The 19,846-nt window shown below is 56.7% G+C and overlaps 1 protein-coding gene and 1 long non-coding RNA gene across 2 annotated transcripts; one reads left to right on the top strand and one right to left on the bottom strand.

Moving 5' to 3' along the window:
• The first annotated feature begins 4,089 nt into the window (after positions 1-4,089).
• CKB (creatine kinase B) lies at positions 4,090-7,482 on the top strand. The gene is made up of 8 exons (XM_040478315.1): positions 4,090-4,225; positions 4,538-4,749; positions 4,958-5,112; positions 5,186-5,318; positions 5,539-5,710; positions 6,462-6,585; positions 6,828-7,017; positions 7,093-7,482. The coding sequence occupies exons 2-8, from the start codon at positions 4,557-4,559 to the stop codon at positions 7,269-7,271; spliced, it is 1,146 nt and encodes a 381-aa protein (XP_040334249.1). The 5' UTR covers positions 4,090-4,225; positions 4,538-4,556; the 3' UTR covers positions 7,272-7,482.
• Positions 7,483-9,701: 2,219 nt separating this feature from the next.
• LOC121032332 (uncharacterized) lies at positions 9,702-18,706 on the bottom strand. The gene is made up of 2 exons (XR_005791236.1): positions 18,287-18,706; positions 9,702-9,937 (listed from the first exon to the last, which is right to left on the bottom strand). It is a non-coding gene; the product is annotated as an uncharacterized LOC121032332 (long non-coding RNA).
• Positions 18,707-19,846: the final 1,140 nt, after the last annotated feature.

Below are 19,846 nucleotides of genomic sequence, written 5' to 3'. Positions count from 1 at the left end.
GGGAGGGGAGGGGGAGGAGAAGGCTGCACCTGGACCAGGTGCCCTGACATCCCCCTTTCTCTGAGTAGCCCAGGCTCTTACCCCATGGTGCTCAGTGACCCCAAAGCAGCCCCTACCCCTCTCCTGACTGCAACCAACTTCCCCTTTGGGTTCTTCAGGGCTCAGGGACGGGGCACCAGGAGCAAGCAATGCCCATCCTGTCTTTTAAGCACAGGCTCTGAGAATGACCTCTGGCTCCTTGCCTGTCTCTCCCACTTGGCCTACCCCCCCTGCATGCCTGGCGCTGCACCCCACTGGGCAGGCTGAGTTTGTGGATGAAAAGCTGGGGACTCCATTGAAGCTCCCCTCCCCCTCTAGGGCTGGCTGGTTAATGTGCAACCAGGTGTGATTTCTGAGGAACCTGGACCATAAACTCGTTGGGTGATGTCACCCAGCTTCTTGCCCAGACGCTGCCAAACCGGCTCCTTGGGCCCTGGGGGAAATGGAGGGTCCAGAGACAAGAGCCAGGTCACTGGGGCAATGTTATTCTTGGTGAGGTGGAGGCTGGCACCGTCCAGGCCTCCCCACCCCTTGCTCCTCTGTTCTGGGACCACACAGGCTCCCAAGCAGCCCCTGGTAGGGAGCCATCCCCTGACATTTGGGTCTAAAGGCCTTGAAGGCCCCCTGCCTTTCCCCCATTACAGCTGTTGACCACCCATGCTGTCAATCTAGTGCAGCCTGGGCTTGGCCAGCCCTGGGGTGGGGGGTGGTCCCCAAGATAGGTCCCAGGTTAAGTTAGCTCAGGGCCAGGCACTCCAGGACCAGTGAGGGGTTGCTGGACCTCTGACCTGTCTCTTCTGTCACCCATGTTCTGATCTGCCTTTGCTTATCCGCGAAAGGTTAAAACACCCCTCTCAGAGGCTGAGGATTTCTGGAGCCTCGAGCAGCAGTATCACAGGGCCTGACCTTGAGCAAGGCAACCCCAAACCTCTGGACCTCACCTCTCCAGCTTGGACCTTGCTTTTGGGGGGAGAGGGGATAGGACCCTTCCCTCCTCCCACCCAGCAGGTCAGGCCCTTGGTGGCCTGAGGGTGGCGTGGGGGACGGGTTGAGAAGCTGCAGAGGCTGAAGACAAAGAGGAAGCCCTGAGTGCCCCTCACCCCATGTCTGAAAGCCAAGTCTGCCTTCAGGTTTCCAGAAACAGAAACTTGAGCCCATCAGGCTTTTGGGGGTGGGGAGGTGGAAAAGGCAACTGCAGATTATTTCTAAAATGGGAGGAAGGGGCTTCAAGGGGCACAGGGGGCAGGAATTCCAGGCTTAAGGAACACCTGCTGTCTGGGCAGTCCTGCCCATTTGCCTCTTTACCTTGGTTTGTTTTATGTGTCTAAGAAAATGTTGACTGGGAACAGGTCAAAGCACACCAAGGTGAGCGAGGGAAGAGACAGAAGTCCCGTGCGTGGTAACCGCAGGGACAGCCTAGCGACACTCCACACCCTCTGGTGCGCACACAGGCGGAGGGGAAGGGGCTTGCTCATCCTGTGCCTCTTTGCTCCAGTGCCGGTTCCTCAGAGGTACCAAATCCCCTGGAGCTCCTTGCTCCGCCTCTGCCCTGCCCCCAGCCCCCACAGCACCCGTCTCCTCCCGGATGGCGACGTGATTTCATTCACGTGGCTGGTCACTCATGGCCAGCCTTCCAGCAGCAGCGTGATGTTCACCTTGCTGCCCCCCAGAGCTCACTGTGTGGTCCTGGAGGCGTTTTGTTACATACACACAGAGAAGGGTGTCCCCTCCTTTCTTGCCTTATTCACAAGACGATGCGTGGCGTGCATTAACACACAAGCTCCAATTGACTCTTCTTTTTCTCTTTTCATTTTATTGCATGAAGGAATTGCACGACTACAAGTTAAAAGCAGACCCCAAATGGTTACATTATACAAGCTGTGGGGTTTTTAAACTTGTGGCAAGGGACAGAAGGGAAATTCTACTCGTTGCAAGGAAATCCTCACTTAAGCTTAATCAAAAGCACTTAAAACCCATGAAACTGGGGCGCCTGGCTGGCTCAGTCAGTGGAGCACGCGGCTCTTGATCTCAGGATCGTGAGTTCAAGCCTCAAGTTGGGGGAAGAGATTACTTAAAAAAAAAAAAAAAAAAAAAAAAAGGAGATGATGATAATAAAAAGAAAACCAAGTGGGTAACTTCAACTAGGGCTCCTTCACCACGCCAGTCTCCACGAGGAATTGGCGTATGTTCTTGCACTGGTCACCCTGCAGCTGAATTACTTCTCCATATTCTGGGTGCTCAATTACATCACCATTGCAGGGGAATTTCTTAAACACCTTATTAGTTCCTTTTTGTTGTAATCATCAATGACCCCTTGGATAGTAGTAAGGGTCTCCCAGCCATTTCTCTGTTGGCTTCATATGTGGACAAGACCTTCAGTGTCTGCAGGAAGATCGTCACTCTTACTCACGTTGGCAAAGGGTTTGGAAGAGGGGATGTTCTAGATAGTGGACGTGGGATAGGATCTCTTTTCCGCCGTGAAGGTGGCCTGCAGAAGGCTCTCATGGGACAAGGCAGATGGATCTTCAAGAGGTGAGGGGGCCGAGGGGGAGGCTGCTGAGTCCTTGCTGGTGGCTCAGTGACTAAGGGTCTAACTCACTTTTATTTTTATTTTATTTTATTAAAAAAAATTTTTTTTTAAGTTTATTTATTTTTAACAGGGACAGAGAGCGAGCATGAGCTGGGGAGGGGCAGAGAGAGAGAGGGAGACACAGACTCCGAAGCAGGCTCCAGGCTCCAAGCTATCAGCACAGAGCCCGATGCGGGGCTCGAACTCACAAACCGTGAGTGAGATCATGACCTGGGCCGAAGTCGGATGCCCAACCGACTGAGCCACCCAGGCACCCCCTAACTCACTTTTAAAAATAGCTGTGTTAATACTCTACACTGGGGATGTGCCTTCCTACCCCTGGCCAGTCCCCAAGTGATGGGCATCGAGTTCATTTGTGTGTTTTCCCCACTGCACATCTCTACCTGCAGGGATGAGACCGTCCTTTCTAAAGGCTGGATTCCTAGAAGTGGGATTGCTGGGTCATGGAGTACAAACGTTTTTAATTTTAATAGATACTGCCAAATTACATTTCAGAAAGGATGTAGCAGTTCACAGTTGCAGGCCGCGTGTGACCGTCTGTCTCTCCACATTCCAACCCATGGCCGACACTGGCTGGTGTGTCTTTCACATTTTTGCCATCTGGGTGTTTGGGGGCAGTGGAAGTCCTTGTTTTAATTTGCACGATCCTCATTTCTAGCGACTCGTTGTTGCTTTTTAAATCTCACATATGCTTATTGTTTGTGTTTCCTCCCATCTTTGCTGAGAGTCTCTGGGGGACTACCTTTGGGGGTGGGGTGGGGAGATGAACTTGTCCCCTGTGGAAAGGGCCCAGGGCTGGGGTCTGGAGGCTCTGAGACCGCGCACTCCCCAGCGGCCTCCCAGGGCCACATTGTTCTCTCACCTACCAGGAAAGGCTGGCCCCGGGGGTCTCTGGCTTGGGTCCCCTGGCGCCGGGGGACTTGCCCAAGGTCAAGGCACCACGGGTGCCACCCCCACTGGGCCGCAGCCAGATTGCACCTCCCTCGAGCTTAGCTCTGCACCAAGATCGCCCGGGAGATGCCTGCGGGCACCTTGAGGAAGGTCGGCAGCTCCGGGCCAGCTCGGATGGGGCGGGGGTGGGGTGGGTGGGTGGAAGGGTTAGTACCTGCTGCGGGAGCCTGGGCCGGTCACACCTGGACCCTCGTCGAGATCCAGGGACTGACGGGGCTAGGGAGGGCAAGAGCAGGGCTGCAGATGAGCCCGAGCGTCTTCAAGTGCCCAGTGGCTCTTCTGCCTCAGTTTCCCGCCCGGAGGCAGCGCGGGGAGAACTACAGAATATTCAAGGGCCTGAGGCTTCAGCCGCGGGGTCTTGGGCAGGCGCCGGGTCGGATAGGCGGGCTGCGCGGGGTCCCAGCAAAGGGATAACAGGGGTGGGCGGCCGGGTGGGGGGGTTGTCGGGGGCTGCGGGTGGCGGACAAAGCGACGGCACCACCCCGCAGCGCGGACCAATGGAATGAATGGGCTATAAATAGCGGCCAATGGGCGGCCCGCGTCGCGCCCCTTAAGAGCCGCGGGAGCGCGGAGCCACCGCTGTTCGCCTGCGCCGCGCCCAGAGCTGCCGACCGACCGAGCGCCCCTGCCCCGCCCGGCTGCCCGGTGAGTGGGCCCGAGGGCTGGGGGGAGGGGGGACGGCCGCCTGGGCGCCGGGGTGGGGGCGCTGCGCACGGAAGGAGCTCGTGGGCAGCAAAGTCGTGCACGCCGGGGTCCGCCGCCCGGAGCGCGCGCGCCGGCTGGGCCTGGGGTCCTGGCGGTGCGGGAGTCTCCCCCGCGCGCGCGCTGCGGACCCCTCTGACCTTGGCCGCGCGCCCCAGGGTGACCAGGAGCAGGGGCAACGAGGCCCTGAATGGTCCGCAGGTCCCTGGGGGGCCGGTGCGCCGGGTCCCCGCTGACCCTCGAGTCTCTCCGCAGCCTTCCGCTCGCCGCCGCCATGCCCTTCTCCAATAGCCACAACGCGCTGAAGCTGCGCTTCCCGGCCGAGGACGAGTTCCCCGACCTCAGCGGCCACAACAACCACATGGCCAAGGTGCTGACCCCCGAGCTGTACGCGGAGCTGCGCGCCAAGTGCACGCCGAGCGGCTTCACACTGGACGACGTCATCCAGACCGGCGTGGATAACCCGGGTAACGCGCACCTCGGTCCCGGGGTCAGGGTACCGGGTCGCCTTATCTGCAAGACACTCCCCTGGGGCTCGGGCCCAGCGCCTCCCCTAGAACCCCTCCCAGACTAGGGTTCCTGCGGCGCCCCCTTCCCGCGAATAACCTCAGGGTCCTGAGGGGCTCGGTCAGGCCTGGCAGTGACGCCACTGTCCCCATTCCGCGCTCCCCCCAGGTCACCCCTATATCATGACCGTGGGCTGCGTGGCAGGCGATGAGGAATCCTATGACGTGTTCAAGGAGCTCTTTGACCCCATCATCGAGGACCGGCACGGAGGCTACAAGCCCAGCGACGAGCACAAGACCGACCTCAATCCCGACAACCTGCAGGTACGAGGTGGCCCCGGGTGGCGGGGCGGGCTGGGGAGGGGTCCCCCAGCGCTCACCGCCGCTCTGCCCCCAGGGCGGCGACGACCTGGACCCTAACTACGTGCTGAGCTCGCGGGTGCGCACGGGTCGCAGCATCCGCGGCTTCTGCCTCCCCCCGCACTGCAGCCGCGGGGAACGCCGAGCCATCGAGAAGCTCGCTGTGGAAGGTAGGGGTCGCACCTCTGTCCCCGTGCGGCTTGTTAACCAGTCACCCCAGTCACCTGAGCCGCCGCTACCGCGCTCTTATCTGCGCGCCGGGTCCGGTTTCCCGGGGGGGGACGGCGGCCTGGGGCCCTGCGAGGGCCGGCCCGGCCGGGGCTCCCACAAAGCTGGGCGGGCGTGAGCACAGGGGCTCCCGTGTGTCCTTCTGAGCGCGCCCCTCCGCAGCTCTGGCGAGCCTGGACGGCGACCTGGCCGGCAGGTACTACGCGCTCAAGAGCATGACCGAGGCAGAGCAGCAGCAGCTCATCGACGACCACTTCCTCTTCGACAAGCCCGTGTCGCCCCTGCTGCTGGCCTCTGGCATGGCCCGCGACTGGCCCGATGCCCGTGGCATCTGGTGCGTGCCCAACTCCTCTCGCGGGTCCTCCCCCATCCCCCCCCCCACTCCCCTTCCCCTCCTCCCCTTGGCCCTCCCCACACCAAGGCCAGGCTGAGGAGGCAGGAAGAGGGAGGAGCCGTGCTCCTAGGACAGGTTTGGTGCTTCCCAGGTCTCCTCGCAGGTGACCTTGACCACACAGGTGCATCAAGGGACGCCAGCTGGTAGAGGCGGAGGCCTCGTGGGATCTTGGAGGTGGGCATTGGGTCGCTTTGACTGCTCTCCTCCACCCTCCTCTTGGGAGCCGGAGCTTCTGGTTTTCTCACCCCTTTCCCCGCAGGGACTCTGCCAGGTGCTGGGTGACGCAGACACTTCCTAGTGGGAGTGGGAGTGGGGGTGAGGGTGGGGAAGGCTTACAGCTCCTGCCTCCACTGTGTGCGTAGGGAGGCTTCTGCGCCCAGATACAGCGGTCCTCTTGCCCCTTACCTCCTAGGTGGGGCCCTCGTCCCTCCCCCACACCCAGGCCACACGGCACATGACTGGCTAGAGGCTAGGGCACAGCTCCGGGCTTTTTGGACTCTCTCTGAGGTGTCCTGGCTTCCCTGCCTACCTCCAGAGTGTGGTCCTGGCAGAAGCCCAAGCTTCTGGGTACAGCCGGATGGAACACCTCAGGGACTTGGAAAGTTCCTGGGGTCTGGGGACCCCCTAGAGCTTTTTTTTGGATGTGCTCTGAGACCTCCAAGGAGGAGGCTTGACCGTGCCCCTCCCCCAGGCACAATGACAATAAGACCTTCCTGGTGTGGATCAACGAGGAAGACCACCTTCGGGTCATCTCCATGCAGAAGGGGGGCAACATGAAGGAGGTGTTCACTCGCTTCTGCAATGGCCTCACCCAGGTCAGGCCTGACCACCCCCAAACCGGGCTGGCACGAGTGGGGTCTGGGGCCAGGGAGGGCGCAGGGCCAAGCCCCAGAGCTCAGGCCAGGATGTGGGCATCCCATCAGTCCCCCTGGGAGCCCTGGTCTCCGTTACCTCAGGGTCCTGCCAGGGGACTCCTGGGTCCGAGGGTGTCCCCCACCCGGTGCCTTGGAGGTGCCCCTCAGCCAGGCCAGCCCTGTCTCACCTTCTCCACCTCCAGATTGAAACGCTCTTCAAGTCTAAGAACTACGAATTCATGTGGAACCCTCACCTGGGCTACATCCTGACCTGCCCGTCCAATCTGGGCACAGGGCTGCGGGCAGGTGTGCACATCAAGCTGCCCCACCTGGGCAAGCATGAGAAGTTCCCGGAGGTGCTCAAGCGGCTGCGGCTTCAGAAACGAGGCACAGGTGAATGGGGCGGGTGGTCTTCTCCCCCTGGGGCAGCCCCCCGCCGCAGTCCTGCTGACCTGGCTGTCTCCCCAGGTGGTGTGGACACAGCTGCCGTGGGTGGGGTCTTCGACGTCTCCAACGCAGATCGCCTGGGCTTCTCGGAGGTGGAGCTGGTACAGATGGTGGTGGACGGCGTGAAGCTGCTCATCGAGATGGAGCAGCGGCTGGAGCAGGGCCAGGCCATCGATGACCTCGTGCCTGCCCAGAAGTGAAACCCTGGCCTGCACCTGCCACCACCACCACCAGCCCCGCTGCTTCCTAACTTATTGCCCGGGCAGTGCCCACCACGCACCCTGATGTCCGCCGCCTGGCGGCTGAGCCCTTAGCCTCGCTGTAGAGACTTCCGTCGCCCTTGGTAGAGTTTATTTTTGTGATGGCTAAGATGTTGCTGATGCTGGAATAAACTAGGGTTTCGGCCTGCCACGAGTCTCCGAGTAGTGGCTCCCCTTTCCCGAGGCTGTTCTGGGACCCAGGAGCCAGGATCTGAGGGCCTCAATCCTGGATCTACCCTTTCTGCTTCACTTTCCTTAAGAAGGGACAAAGTCAGGAGGCAGTCACTGTGCCATCCTGCCTACTTGGCTCCCCTGCAGCCCTGGGATGGGCTGGCGGGGGGGGGGGGGGGGCGGCAGGGGGGGGAGGAGCTCTAGGGTGACAGAGCCCCCGCCGGAGCATCTAAGGGCATTTGGGCCCTGGGAGGTGGAGCCTGGCACTTTTGCTCAACCCCATCCCGCAGTGTGGGAGGAGGTGTGGATGCCGTGAGGGGAGGGTGGGTCTTGCCCCCCTAATCTAGTTCCTTTTCCAGTCAGGGTCTCTGCCACCTCTCCTCCCCACCTACAAGAGCCCCTAAATAATCCCTCTCCTCAGCTTCCCTTCCTCACAGCCTCAGGCAGGGCAGACAGTACCCCCTTCTTGCTGCCCCCAGGCCCAGCCCTTCAGGCCCTTTCAGAAAGCCCTGAGGCCCCTTTGGAGCCCCCTCCTCCTTGCAACCCCCTCTCCAGGACCCTCAGGTGCTCCACCCCTTGGCCTCCCATGGCGGGTCCTCAACATGAGGTCCCTGGGCGGGAGGGTGGGTTGGGGTCTCGCTTTCCCAGCCACTCTACAGCTGCCGCAGTTCCCGACTGATCTCACACCATGGTGGGCTGGGGCCATAGAGGTGGAACCTGTGAGCCAGCCAAGGGCAGGGCTTGTCCCCCAGCTCCACAGCTCTGTGGACAGTCTGTGCTGCCACCTGCCGGCCAGGGCCACCTCTGTCCTGGTCTCCCACCCCCACCCCCATCAGAATCTGGGGTACCCCAACTCCTCACACTTTGGGTCAGCAGGCCCTAATCCCCACCAAGGTTACCCTGCAACTAGGAAGAGAACAGGGCACGGCCTTTGTGCCCACTGTGTCCTGGGCTGGGCAGTCTTTCCTGCCCCAGGGGCAGGGGCAGCTGGCCAACCCAGACCCTGGGGCCCAGGACAAGCAGGCTGGGTGGACAGCAGTGGAGTAGAAGCAGCTCCATCTGCCTTAGTGGCCAGGCTTGAGTTGAGGGGCCCGCCCAGGCCATGTGCTGGCAGGGGAGGGTTTCCAGGAGCCTGTGCTGGGGGAAGAGGCACAGGCACGGAAGCCAGGTGAGTGAAAGCTGGGGTGGGATGGGCAGAGTAGGGGGCAGGCCTCCTGGGGCACAAGGTTGGCAGGGAGAGGATCTCTGAACCCACCCTTTATTTAGGTCAGGGGCTGGCACTTGGTTCCCTCCTCGGCTGACCGGTGTGGGGCACACATCAGATAGGGCTCACCTTTTCTCACCTTCAGTGTCCTCCTCTGGTCAGTGGGCACTGGGCCGGGGCAGACAGTACACTGTAGACTGTGGAGTCTGGTAATTTGGGAGAAAGGGCTGTGAGGAGCACAGGAAGAACGTCCTCTGGAAAGGCCTCAGGCTGCGTGTGCCCATGCTGGGGGGCCCTTGTCCAGAAGGCCCTCCTGGTTGCACAGGCTCAGGGATGGGCCACTGTCCCCACTCCACCCTGAGGTGCGTACAGGCACCTGGGGGCCTAGTCAGGCAGGCACATGGCTTCCTGATCGTCTCCACACTGTCTGGACCGTTAAGAGTGGGGCAGTCCCTTAACTATCAGTGGTTCCATAAGACAAGCTGCAACCTCCAATCACCTCTCAACAGGACACCCAGGGAGGCCCCAGACTTCTTCCAGGCAGCAAAAGCTGCTCCCGGGAGCCCCAAGGGCCCCTACCGTTCTCCCCTGTGCTGCGGCACACAGTGCTGGGCCCTCTCAGGGGGCTGGGCAAGCAGGGGAGCCGCTCCCCACGGCCCTCTGGGAGGAGCCTCGCCACAGGCCCAGAGCTACACGTGCTTCTATGGGCCACTTGTTTTTCTACCTGTAATATTCTCTTTGCTCACTTTTATTCTCATTTATTTTATCCTGCTCTATTGAACACACTTTTTAGCTGAGTCTATTCTTTTTGGGACAAGGCAGGGCCTACTATGCTTTCCCCTCAGTGGGGGTACCTCTGCTTCCCAGTCCATGGGCCAGACTCCCTACAACCTCCTCCCTTTCCTCTGCATTCATAAGACTCTTACACAGGGTGAATTTAACTTTCCTCGAAGTCACAGTCAACATGGGGAGTCTAAGAAACACCCTACCACACAACACAGACGAACGCACTTTTATTCATTCGCTGTCTTGGATGGACCACACCCATCAGCAGCACTAGAAGCATCCGTTCCTGTACCTTGGCCATGGCCCAGCTAGGACATGACCCCATGGCAGGGTTTCTCAATGGCACCCACTCATGTCAGGCAGGATGACTCCGGGCAGGGGCTTCCCCTGAGCACTGCAGCTCAGCCTCCAACGTCTAGATGCCAGCAGTTGTTATCCACCCACCCTGTAACAACAGAAATTATCGGACGTGGCCAAAAGTCCCCTGAGGGCCAAAATCCACGCCTGTCTCTTTGAATAGGGTTTACACTTTTTTTTCCCTTTTTTTAAAGTAAGCTCGGGGCTTCTGGGTGGCTCAGTCGGTTAAGCGTCCGACTTCAGCTCAGGTCACGATCTCACGGTCCGTGGGTTTGAGCCCCGCGTCGGGCTCTGGGCTGACGGCTCAGAGCCTGGAGCCTGCTTCGGATTCTGTGTCTCCCTCTCTCTGTCCCTCCCCCACTCATGCTCTGTCTCTGTCTCAAAAATAAATAAACGTTAAAAAAAAAAAAATTAAAATGGGGTGCCTGGGTGGCTCAGTTGGTTAAGCGTCCGACTTCGGCTCAGGTCATGATCTCACGGTCCGTGAGTTAGAGCCCCGCGTCAGGCTCTGGGCTGACAGCTCGGAGCCTGGAGCCTGCTTCGGATTCTGTCTCCCCCTCTCTCTCTGACGCTCCGTCTCTCTCTGTCTCAAAAATAAACATTAAAAAATAAAAATTAAAAAAAAAAATAAAGTAAGCTCTATGCCCAATGTGAGGCTCAAACTCACAACCCCAAGAACAAGAGTCACATGCTCTACAGACTGAGCCAGCCAGGTGCCCCCTGCTCCAACTGCCTCTCTGAGAACCACTGCCCTACAGAAATAATGAAAAAGTACAATCACTCCAGAACAGGGAGGAACTGATGGGTCAGGACTGCCAACAAGAAAGGCTGGTTAAAAATCCAGGCCACCTCCCTCAATGAGGCACCATGCAGGCATCCCAACAGCATGAAGAACTCAGTGAGATGGCAGCATGCTTAAAAAAATGGAAGTAAAAGCAAGTTATAAAACAGCTTGTACTGTGGATCCCGGAGCATGTATGGAAAAATCCCAAAGAACAGTAGTTAACTGTGGGTGGTGGGGTAACAGGTGATTTCCTTCTTTATACTTTGTTTTCCAAATTTTCTACAGTGAACATGTATTACTTATATAAGCTGAAACAAATTCTTTTTTTAAGTGGTGTTTAAAAAGATGCTCTAATGTGTCACAGTTCGTGGGAGCCCACTGAGGCAGGACTTCATTGTCACCACCCCTCATTTAGTCTGTGTGAACGGATCACTGCCCCTCCGCCCCCCCAGCGTGGGGCGGGGAGGGAACCGGATGCTAGGAGAGGAGGGAAGACTGGCTCAGGGTCACCAGTTTGAGACCACCTGGTTCGAAGTGCTGGGCTCTTTTCACTGCTCTTCAACTTTTCAGAACATCCAGACCTCCAGCGTGCAGCCCCTGCTGCTCTTAGCAGTCGCTGCATAGGCGGCAGTTGCCTGGAAGGTGCCTCATCCTGCATTTCTATTTGGAGCTGCCTGATGCCTACAGTAAGGCCTCCCGAAGCACCCTTGGGGCTGCACCCTGCACCCACACAGAGTCTGAACTAATTTCCTTTTGTATAGGTGACAAAAGGAAGCAATTTTTGATTGGCAAGAGTTGTCTTTCTGGCTGAGAGGTTTCCATGGAGCAGGGGTGGGGCGGGGGGAGCAATTCAGTTTGGAGCTGTGAATTTTACATGTGGATTGGACGACAAAAACCTTGGTTCCCAAGTCTGGCTAGAGCCTTTTTTTTTTGTTTTGTTTTTTTAATGTTTATTTATTTTTGAGAGAGAGAGACAGAGTAAGAGCAGGGAAGGGGCAGACAGAGAGGGAGACAGAATCAGAAGCAGGCTCCAGGCTCCGAGCTGTCAGCACAGAGCCCAACGTGGGGCTCGAACTCACAAACCGCGAGATCATGACCTGAGCCAAAGTCTGACGCTTAACCAATTGAGGGCGCCCCAAGGCTAGAGACTTTCTGTAGGGATCCATGCACAGCGTTTGGACTCTTCCCCGCTCCCCCCCCTCCCCCAACCGGTCTTTGTGGAGCTCGTTCTGCTTTACTGAAGACACAGAGAAGCAAAGACCGTGTTCCCGGTTTTAGAAGTCCTGACTTTCATATCCTTCTCCGAGTTGGGGCTTCTAAAATCTAACGCTCAACTTAATTAAACAATGACCCTTAAGACCCAGAAGAGCTAGAAGTATTTGTAGCTCTTCCCACTGCTGATGAATCTGTGTGGAATTGGCTGCTTGTCTCCTAGCAGCCATTTTCCCCTTCGCTTTGGTAACAAAACCCTGGTTTTGAGGCTGGCATGCGGCCGTCGGGCTAGGGAAGCACATTCTCAAGATGCCCCGGAGGCAGCTGTAACCAAGGGCATGAAATGCTCCAGCAGCAATCCTGGGATGGGAGACAAGCGCCACCTGAGCCCAGCAAACGGAACGCCCGCATGTGCGTGACCCGGTGTACACGTGTGAGGCTGCCAGCACCGCTCCTCAGGTGGCAGTGGGGGGCTGGGGCTGGGACGCTGCTCTGCCGCTCACGAACCCTACTGCGAGGTGGGGCCTGGCTTGGAGCTTGCTGCCGTGGCAGGGTTACAGGTCAATTTGTCCAAAACTGTCATTGGAACTAGATCCAGTGGCTCCAGAAACACAGGCTGGCTTTGCCCGCATCCACCCCCCATGCTGATGTGCATGCAGACTGCAGATGGCACATGTGGGACCAGGGACTCACAGCAGAGGTGCCAACCCCTCCAGACCTGGTCTAGCCTGGAGCCCCCTGCTGCACGCCTGTTTCCTGGTTTTGGTCCCACCTCCCCGCCTGCCCTAGCCCTCCTTTCCAGAACGACCTCAGTCCCCTCTATCATTCTCCTCGGGCTTCACCCTTTAGGCATGCCCCCTGGCCCCGTCACATACTTGCTTCACTGAGAGTGTCCTCTCTGAGAACACGGACTGTGGGGTCAGGCTTTGGGTCTCCCCACCCCCACCCCCACCCCAAACGGACTGCTCCCATTACTGGTGAAGGTGGTCTGCGTTAACATGCCTGGGCTACTCTGGAAAAATACAACCTAGCAACAAAAGACAACTTCCGTTAAATTTTCACTGAAGCGAAAAGTCTAGTTTTGTCTATACTTTTGACCCATCAACTGAGCAACATGTCACTACTTGCAAGAACTGATAAAAGATGACGCGTCATCACTCGCACTTGACACTGGCGGCTCTGCTCGACGGGACCCACGTGCGCTGGCGCCCGCTGCAGCCGAAGCCACAGCAGTGGTGCCAGGCTGGGAAAGGAGAGGCTCTGGGCACAGGGAGGCCACAGGCCAGGCCTCCTCCTCCTCCTCCCCAGAGACCAGAAAGGAGGGTCAAGGTGTTTATTGCTTTCCTCTGTTCCAGGACTTTCCTCTTCTGGCCTGGCTCCGGTGTTTTGGTCCAACTTATTAATGATATGATACTAGGAAATGGAGCCCAACAAAACGTGCCCTACGCGTTTATGACGTCAGGACAAGAGGCATGTGGCACTGCCTTTCTGGGTGACAGGACTCCCACTGCACACGGGCTGAGCTGATGATACCTGATGAGACAACAGGATTCTCCAGAGTTCAGAGAATGCGGGGGGAGAGAGCCCCAGGGCACCGGGGCTGAGACGGCGGGAACTGCAAAGATGGGAGGCAGCAGGTGACCAACGAGCCGGGTGCTGCAGGGCAAGCAGAAGCTGGTCACAGGACACAAACAGAGGAGGGACCAGCCTGAGCAGTGCCCCAGGGTGCACAGAGCAGCTCCTGGTGTCAGATCAGGAAGCAGCTCTCAGGGGCCCGTCTACCAGTCTACCAAAGGATTTCGGGTTCCTTATTAATGAACATGACTGCATAGGCTCCTACTTCCCAGCTTATTTCCATGCAAAACATGTCTGATTTGAGAATGTATTCACACCTACCCACGCCTGCTGGCAGCTCCTTTTCGAGAGTGAGGGAGAGGCAAGTCCATGCAGACCTCACTCCGGAAGGAGCTGGCATACCAGGTGCCCCATACTGGCCGGGATGCTTCCTCTCTGGTCCCTAGAACCTGGCTTCCTAGTGCTGTGAGGTCTATTTTTGGTGACAGAACTCTACCCAAAGCCTGCCACACCACTTCCTAAGAAAGTACTGGACTGAAGTCCTCTAAACAGAACAGAGGTGCATTGTTGGAGACATATTTTATCGGGATGGTGACAAGACAGAGCCTGTCCAGCAGCAGCGCACCGGCCCTGTCACTGCCCCCACACATGCCCCAAGTCCGAAGCAGGAGGAGCCTTTCCATGCCTTCCTTTGCAAACACCACAGCTTCCTCTTCCGCTGAGCAGAACAGGGGTGCTTCGGGCTGTACCTGTAACCTCTGCTGCCTCCCACTCAGACTGGGCTTCCTGCCTGGGTTTCCACCATGCAGCCCTGGCCATCCCAGACTTCCAGACTGTGTCTGTGCCTCTCTCCCTGGAGACTTTAGAGGACCTGGGTTTTACCCTGGTTATTTTTGGATCCACAGAGCTCAGCACAGGGCCCTCTAGAGTAGCTGCCTCACTCTAAACCCTCCAAAAAATGCATGTCGATGAATCAACATAGGAACAAACAACCACGAAAAATCTTCACTCTTCTTGTCCCGAAACACCCGAAAAGAACTGGGGCAGTTTAACTGAGAGAAGCAAAATTTGAGAAGGAAACACAATTTCTATCTTCAAATACTTGAACCCTGACCAGTTAAAGTTCCCAAGAGTAGGAAGCCACCAGGTGGTGCAAGCTGATGAGCACCAGGAAAATGCAGAACCAGACAGAACTCTTCCCCCCAGTTCCCTGGAGAGAGAGAGAGAGAGAGAGAGAGAGAGAGAGAGAGAGAGAGAGAGAGGGGGAGAGAGGGAGAGGGAGAGGGAGAGGGTGTGTGTGCGTGCGTGCACGCACGTGCCCTGGCACTGAAGGTGCCGCAGCAGAAGCTGGAGAGGGAGGGAGAGAGGGAGAGAGGGAGAGAGGGAGAGAGGGAGAGAGGGGGAGAGAGAGAGAGAGAGAGCGCGCGCGCGCACGCAAGCACGCGCGTGCCCTGGCACTGAAGGTGCCCCAGCAGAAACTGGAGAAGTTCCTGATGAGCAACTGCAGATCTCCCTCCTGCTTGAGGGAGGAGTTCTAGAATTCTGGCTTAAAATAACACTCAGAGGTGGGTTAAGTGGGTGGGAGGTAGAGAGCAGGAAATTGCAAAAGGAACAGGCTGGGGGAAGGGCTGCAAGATGAGCAGTTGTCCCCTTTCTCAGTGACGCCCCCCAGGAAGGCACCTTATTTGTCAACCCACATGGTAAGAAGATACTTCACCACAGCTGCAAACCATAGGCGTGAATATCTAGGGAACTGGAAAAAGACGTGAGACCCTGAGAATCTGTAACCAATCAGCCCCACCACAGAAACAAGACAAACCAAGCAATCAAACCAAAGCCAAAAGCAGCAAAAGTGCTTCCTGTGGCCCCAGCCTCTCCAGGCTTCCCTGAGAGATCTGGGTCATCTCAGCAAGCTGCGCTCTAGCCTCGCCCCAAGGTGACCCCCGAGGACCAGCCTCCCTATCTTGGGCACGAGGTGTGCAAGCTCTGCGAGCCAGGACTTGTGCTCAGCAGGTCTCACCTTCAGCCTGGTGCCTGCAAGCAAGCACTCAGGGTGGAGAGCTGCTGTCAATACCCCAAAGCCTCCATGACCTCCAGCTCACACACTGCGGCCAAGCCTCAGGTGGCTGTTCTCTTGAGGGACTGAAATCCAAGCACTACACTGCATGACTCTGGTGGGGGACACAGATTAAGGCTCGAAACCGAGCGTTTTAACCCCCGGTTTCATATCTGAAGGCAAATGTCATGTGATTCAGGACTTCCCCTGGACACCCACAGCAATCGCATGCTCTCATCCCAGACTGGACTGAATGACACAACAGGGCATCAGCTATACAGGCAGCTCAGTGAGAAGTACATTTCCAGCCCACCTCTGAGCCTTGTCTGTAAAACAGGAAGGGCTCAGCTCAGAGCGCTGCTGGAGACGGAGGAAAATGGACCACAAATCCAAACACAGCTTCCTATGGCTGTGCCTGCCTCATCCTTGGGCCTTGGGCTATAGGGGAACCTCAGTAAGAGTTTTGACTGAAGCCATTAAAGCAGCCTGTGCCTTCCAGATAGTTCTTGCCCATACTACTACTACTACTTACTCCTCCATCATCATCATCATCATCATTTTTTTAAAAATTTCTTAACGTTTATTATATTATTGACAGAGAGAGAGAGAGAGAGAGAGAGACAGACAGACAGACAGACAGAGACAGAGCATGAGCAGAGGAGGGACAGAGAGAGGGGGAGACACAGAATCCAAAGCAGGCTCTGGGCCCCGAGCTGTGAGCACAGAGCCCGACATGGGGCTCAAACCCACAAAACGGGAGATCATGACCTGAGCTGAAGTCAGATGCTTCACCGACTGAGCCATCCAGGCGCCCCATTGTCATCATCATTTTAAATGAATACTTACTTTGTCAGTAAGTACCCGGCACTATTCTAGGTACCTAAGATAGAGAAGAAAAAGCCCTTCCCCGTGCGGCTTTCGTTCTAAGTATGGGTGGGGAGGGTAGATACAGAGACAAATACATTTGTCCATGATGCTGACTCTTAGCAAGACAGGAAGCAGCAGAGAGTGGGAGGGCAGAGCTGGGCAAGCAGTCCAGGAGGGAGGGTGTCATTTTATTTTTTATTTGTTTAAAAAAAAGAAGGCTCCATGCCCAACGTGAGGCTTGAACTCATGACCCGGGGATTAAGAGTCCCATGCTCTGACGACTCTGGGCCCCTAAGCCAATGAGATCTTAAATGTAATGGCAACGGTAGGCCTGTTGGAAGAGAGGTGACCAGCAATCCGAGGAGGGGAGGGTACCATCGGCCACCCCCACCTTCCACCAGACTCTCCCACCAGACTCACGCTCTTCCTGTCCCCTGGGGACACAGGCCAAAACTTGCGGCGAAGAAGGTGGCAGTGCAGGCTGGTCAGCTTCCCAGACACCGCAAGCTCAGAGACCAGCACTCTACGCTTTAGAAACTGGGCGAATTTTCTTATCAAGTCTCTGCTGGGAGGGCAGAGAGCATGCTGTTCACGGACTTCGGTGTCTTGGCTAAGCTGGGCGGAAGGGCGCCCAAGAAAACCCTCGTCTCCCTCGCCTGTGCCAGGCACCCTGCACTTGTCACCTGGTAGACTCTGCCAAGAATGCAGAGTGAGGCACTATCACCACCATGCTGCCTTTATAGAGGAGGCGACCTGAGGTCACGAGCCTGGAAACCAGGCTGCGGTGATCAGGACACACCCCTCCCCCACTAAACCACACTGCCTCCAGTGGTCTTCACCATCTAGGCCCTGCTGCAGAAACCAGTGTGTGGATCTCAGCATCCCACACAGCCAGCGGCTCCCCTCCTGGTGGAGTGCTATTCCTGTGATTCACACGGTCTTCCCTCCAATGTCCACCCTGCTGCCTTAGTGGGCTGGGTTCCTCCTTGAGTCTCAGACCCCCCCACCCCCGCCTCAATCTCCATGCGCCCGAACGTCTCCTTCCCCGGGGGAGGGGCCGGGCCCAGACGTCCCGCTCAAGCTTGGACTCCTGAGGCACACGTGCCGCTTTGACACTGATCGCGCCCAGTGGCCACCCTCGGGTGCCACACCGATGGCGAGCACTACCTCTGAGGGAGTGTCACCCCTGCCTAGGTTCTGTCTCTCAAAGTGGTAAACCAAAGACCCATTTGCAAAGCTGTTAAAGTCTGTCCTCCCTGCTGACCGGAGAAGATGCCCAGGTTCTACTCTTGGGGACGGTCACATTTAGACTCCTGCGTGCAGTGTCGGGACACCTGCGAGGCACACCACCCTTCGCTCACCATTGCTCCCTTCGAAAGCCACCACGCTCCCCGATGCAAAGTGCTTGCTGAGCTCTCTGAAGGGTCTCGTGGCAAATTGGCAAAAACAACCCTAAACCCCAAGCCCCCCAAAGAACAAAAAACTCCCACAAAAAACAAAGTTTTGAGCAGACACACCTCCCTCCCCCAGGGCCTTGCCTGCTCCGTGGACACGGAGGTCACCGTGCGCCACTCACAGAGCGGGAACTGCCAGGAAAGGGTATTCTAGGGACGGTCTCCACAGCGACAGGGACATGTTCACAATGCACACACAGGGAGATCTTTCTTTTAAATATCATCCTTCTCTGGGCTTTTGGAGAAACACATGCTGTGAAAACGATCACGGTTGTGCTTCTCAAAGTTAGTCATGTTTCCTGCCAGCTTTCTTCACTCTCAGAGATGGACGGATGGCCCAAGAGCCAGGCATGTCATTAAGGAATGCTGTCTTGGTCCCTCGGATTTGCCTGATCTGGACGAGAGCTGGCGATACTGGAGTACTAGGGGAGGACAGCACTCCGGTCGTCAGGTAAATAGGAACAGCACCGCCCCCACAAGGTACCTTACCTCACCTCTGAAGGACTCCAGAGGAGCGGATGAGGAAAAAATGTGGCCTTGTCATTGCGTCTGAAGTGATTATGAAGTACTCTAGAATATTCCTTTTCAAAAGTCACTGTATGCAGAATAAAAACATCATATTGTAAAAAAAGTACTCTCTAAAGGAAGGGCATAGGCCCCTTAATAATCGACTTGAATTCATGTTCCAACTGCAGTAAAGGTAACACTACCTATGTTGCCATTAAAATCAAACCGATGTCAATCAGTGATAGTGGCTTTTCAATATGAACAGCTCAGGTGAATTCTGCGGGTGAACACCCGTCTCTCCTCGGACCAGTAACGTACTAATGCAGACACCACTTACGACAAATCAACAACTGAAAACAATATGAGCATCTACCTGTGTCTGCATATAGAGTGGCCATTTCATCAGACGTGGGGGAAGCTACCTGCTCTCAAAGGAGCCCAACTTCCAGTATTCAATTTGTCCTTGAGAACAAAACTATGGAAAACTATTAGAATGTCTCCTAGGTGTAAAGGTCAGAAGGAACCACGCCGCAGCCACACCTTGGCTTGGCAGAGCTCTGCTTCACCTCTGCCAGCTTCCACAGGGTAGCCACGCAGAGGATACCTCGCACCCTGATGCAGAAGAGAGCTGGTTCCAGAGAAGGAACAAAAATGCCTCAGGTGATAAGAGGAGGGAGAGGGGACTTGCTGGGTTGAATAAGGGAGGCTCGAAAGTTCTAGTAAGGTAAGTGTGAGCTCCACGGTCAGGTCAACCGCCACCCTGGCTGCCGGGGTCCCTCGCAACTCACTGCTTCCCTGCCGGCTCCGCCTCTTCTCCCAGGCCTCGCCCTTGTCTGGGAGCTTCTCTGCCAGCTCGGCCAGCTCAGAATAGGATCCACCCACCCACAGGCTGAGGGCTCCCAGGGCCTCTCCCGGGGTCTGTCCCGGGTGCCCATACGGTGTCTTGAAGGCACCTCAAACTCCGGGCATTCAAAACTGCTCTCCTGTTCTCCCTCCCGGCCACAGCAGTGGTGATTAACCACAGAATGGTTAATTCCAATGGACAGCAAACCCATCCTTCCTGTTCAGGCCAGAACTCATCCACATCCAATCAAGAGCAGATGGGTTGACTCTGTTTTCAGGACATAATCCAGAACTGACCACCGTCTCCCTAGGCCAGTTACCTCTTGCCTAATCATTGCCGACAGCCTCTGAACAGCTTTCCTGGCTTCTTCTTGCTCCCAGAGAGGCCAAGCCACACCCCCCAACCATCACCCCATGTAACGTGGCACCAACCAAACCTCAGGTCCCTAGCAATGCCTCAACCCGCCCTGCAATTTTTTTCCTGGCATTGACCACTTTGTTCCTACTTTACTTACTAATGCTTATTGACTGCCGTCCTATTAGGACATATGATTCAAGAGGCTCTAGGGATCTTTGTTTTCTTCCCTGATGTGTCACAAACACCTAAAACAGTGCTGTGCCTGTGGTAGTAAATATCTATGACCGAGTGACTGTCTAGACTTTCATACTTTGACCAACAAGAAAAAAACCCAGAACCCA

This window comes from Herpailurus yagouaroundi, unplaced genomic scaffold (genome assembly GCF_014898765.1).
Source record: "Herpailurus yagouaroundi ecotype Mexico unplaced genomic scaffold, PumYag 141, whole genome shotgun sequence".
Classification (NCBI taxonomy): domain Eukaryota; kingdom Metazoa; phylum Chordata; class Mammalia; order Carnivora; family Felidae; genus Herpailurus; species Herpailurus yagouaroundi.
The sequence above is the reverse complement of the archived record's forward strand: the minus strand, read 5'-3'. Positions and strand labels throughout refer to the sequence as shown.

Excerpts from the sequence above, each read along its gene's own strand:
- CKB (XM_040478315.1), top strand. The coding sequence starts at position 4,557 with ATGCCCTTCTCCAATAGCCACAACGCGCTGAAGCTGCGCTTCCCGGCC. Across the intron at positions 5,113-5,185 it reads TCAATCCCGACAACCTGCAG|GGCGGCGACGACCTGGACCC; the intron begins GTACGAGGTGGC and ends CTCTGCCCCCAG. Across the intron at positions 6,586-6,827 it reads TCTGCAATGGCCTCACCCAG|ATTGAAACGCTCTTCAAGTC; the intron begins GTCAGGCCTGAC and ends CTCCACCTCCAG.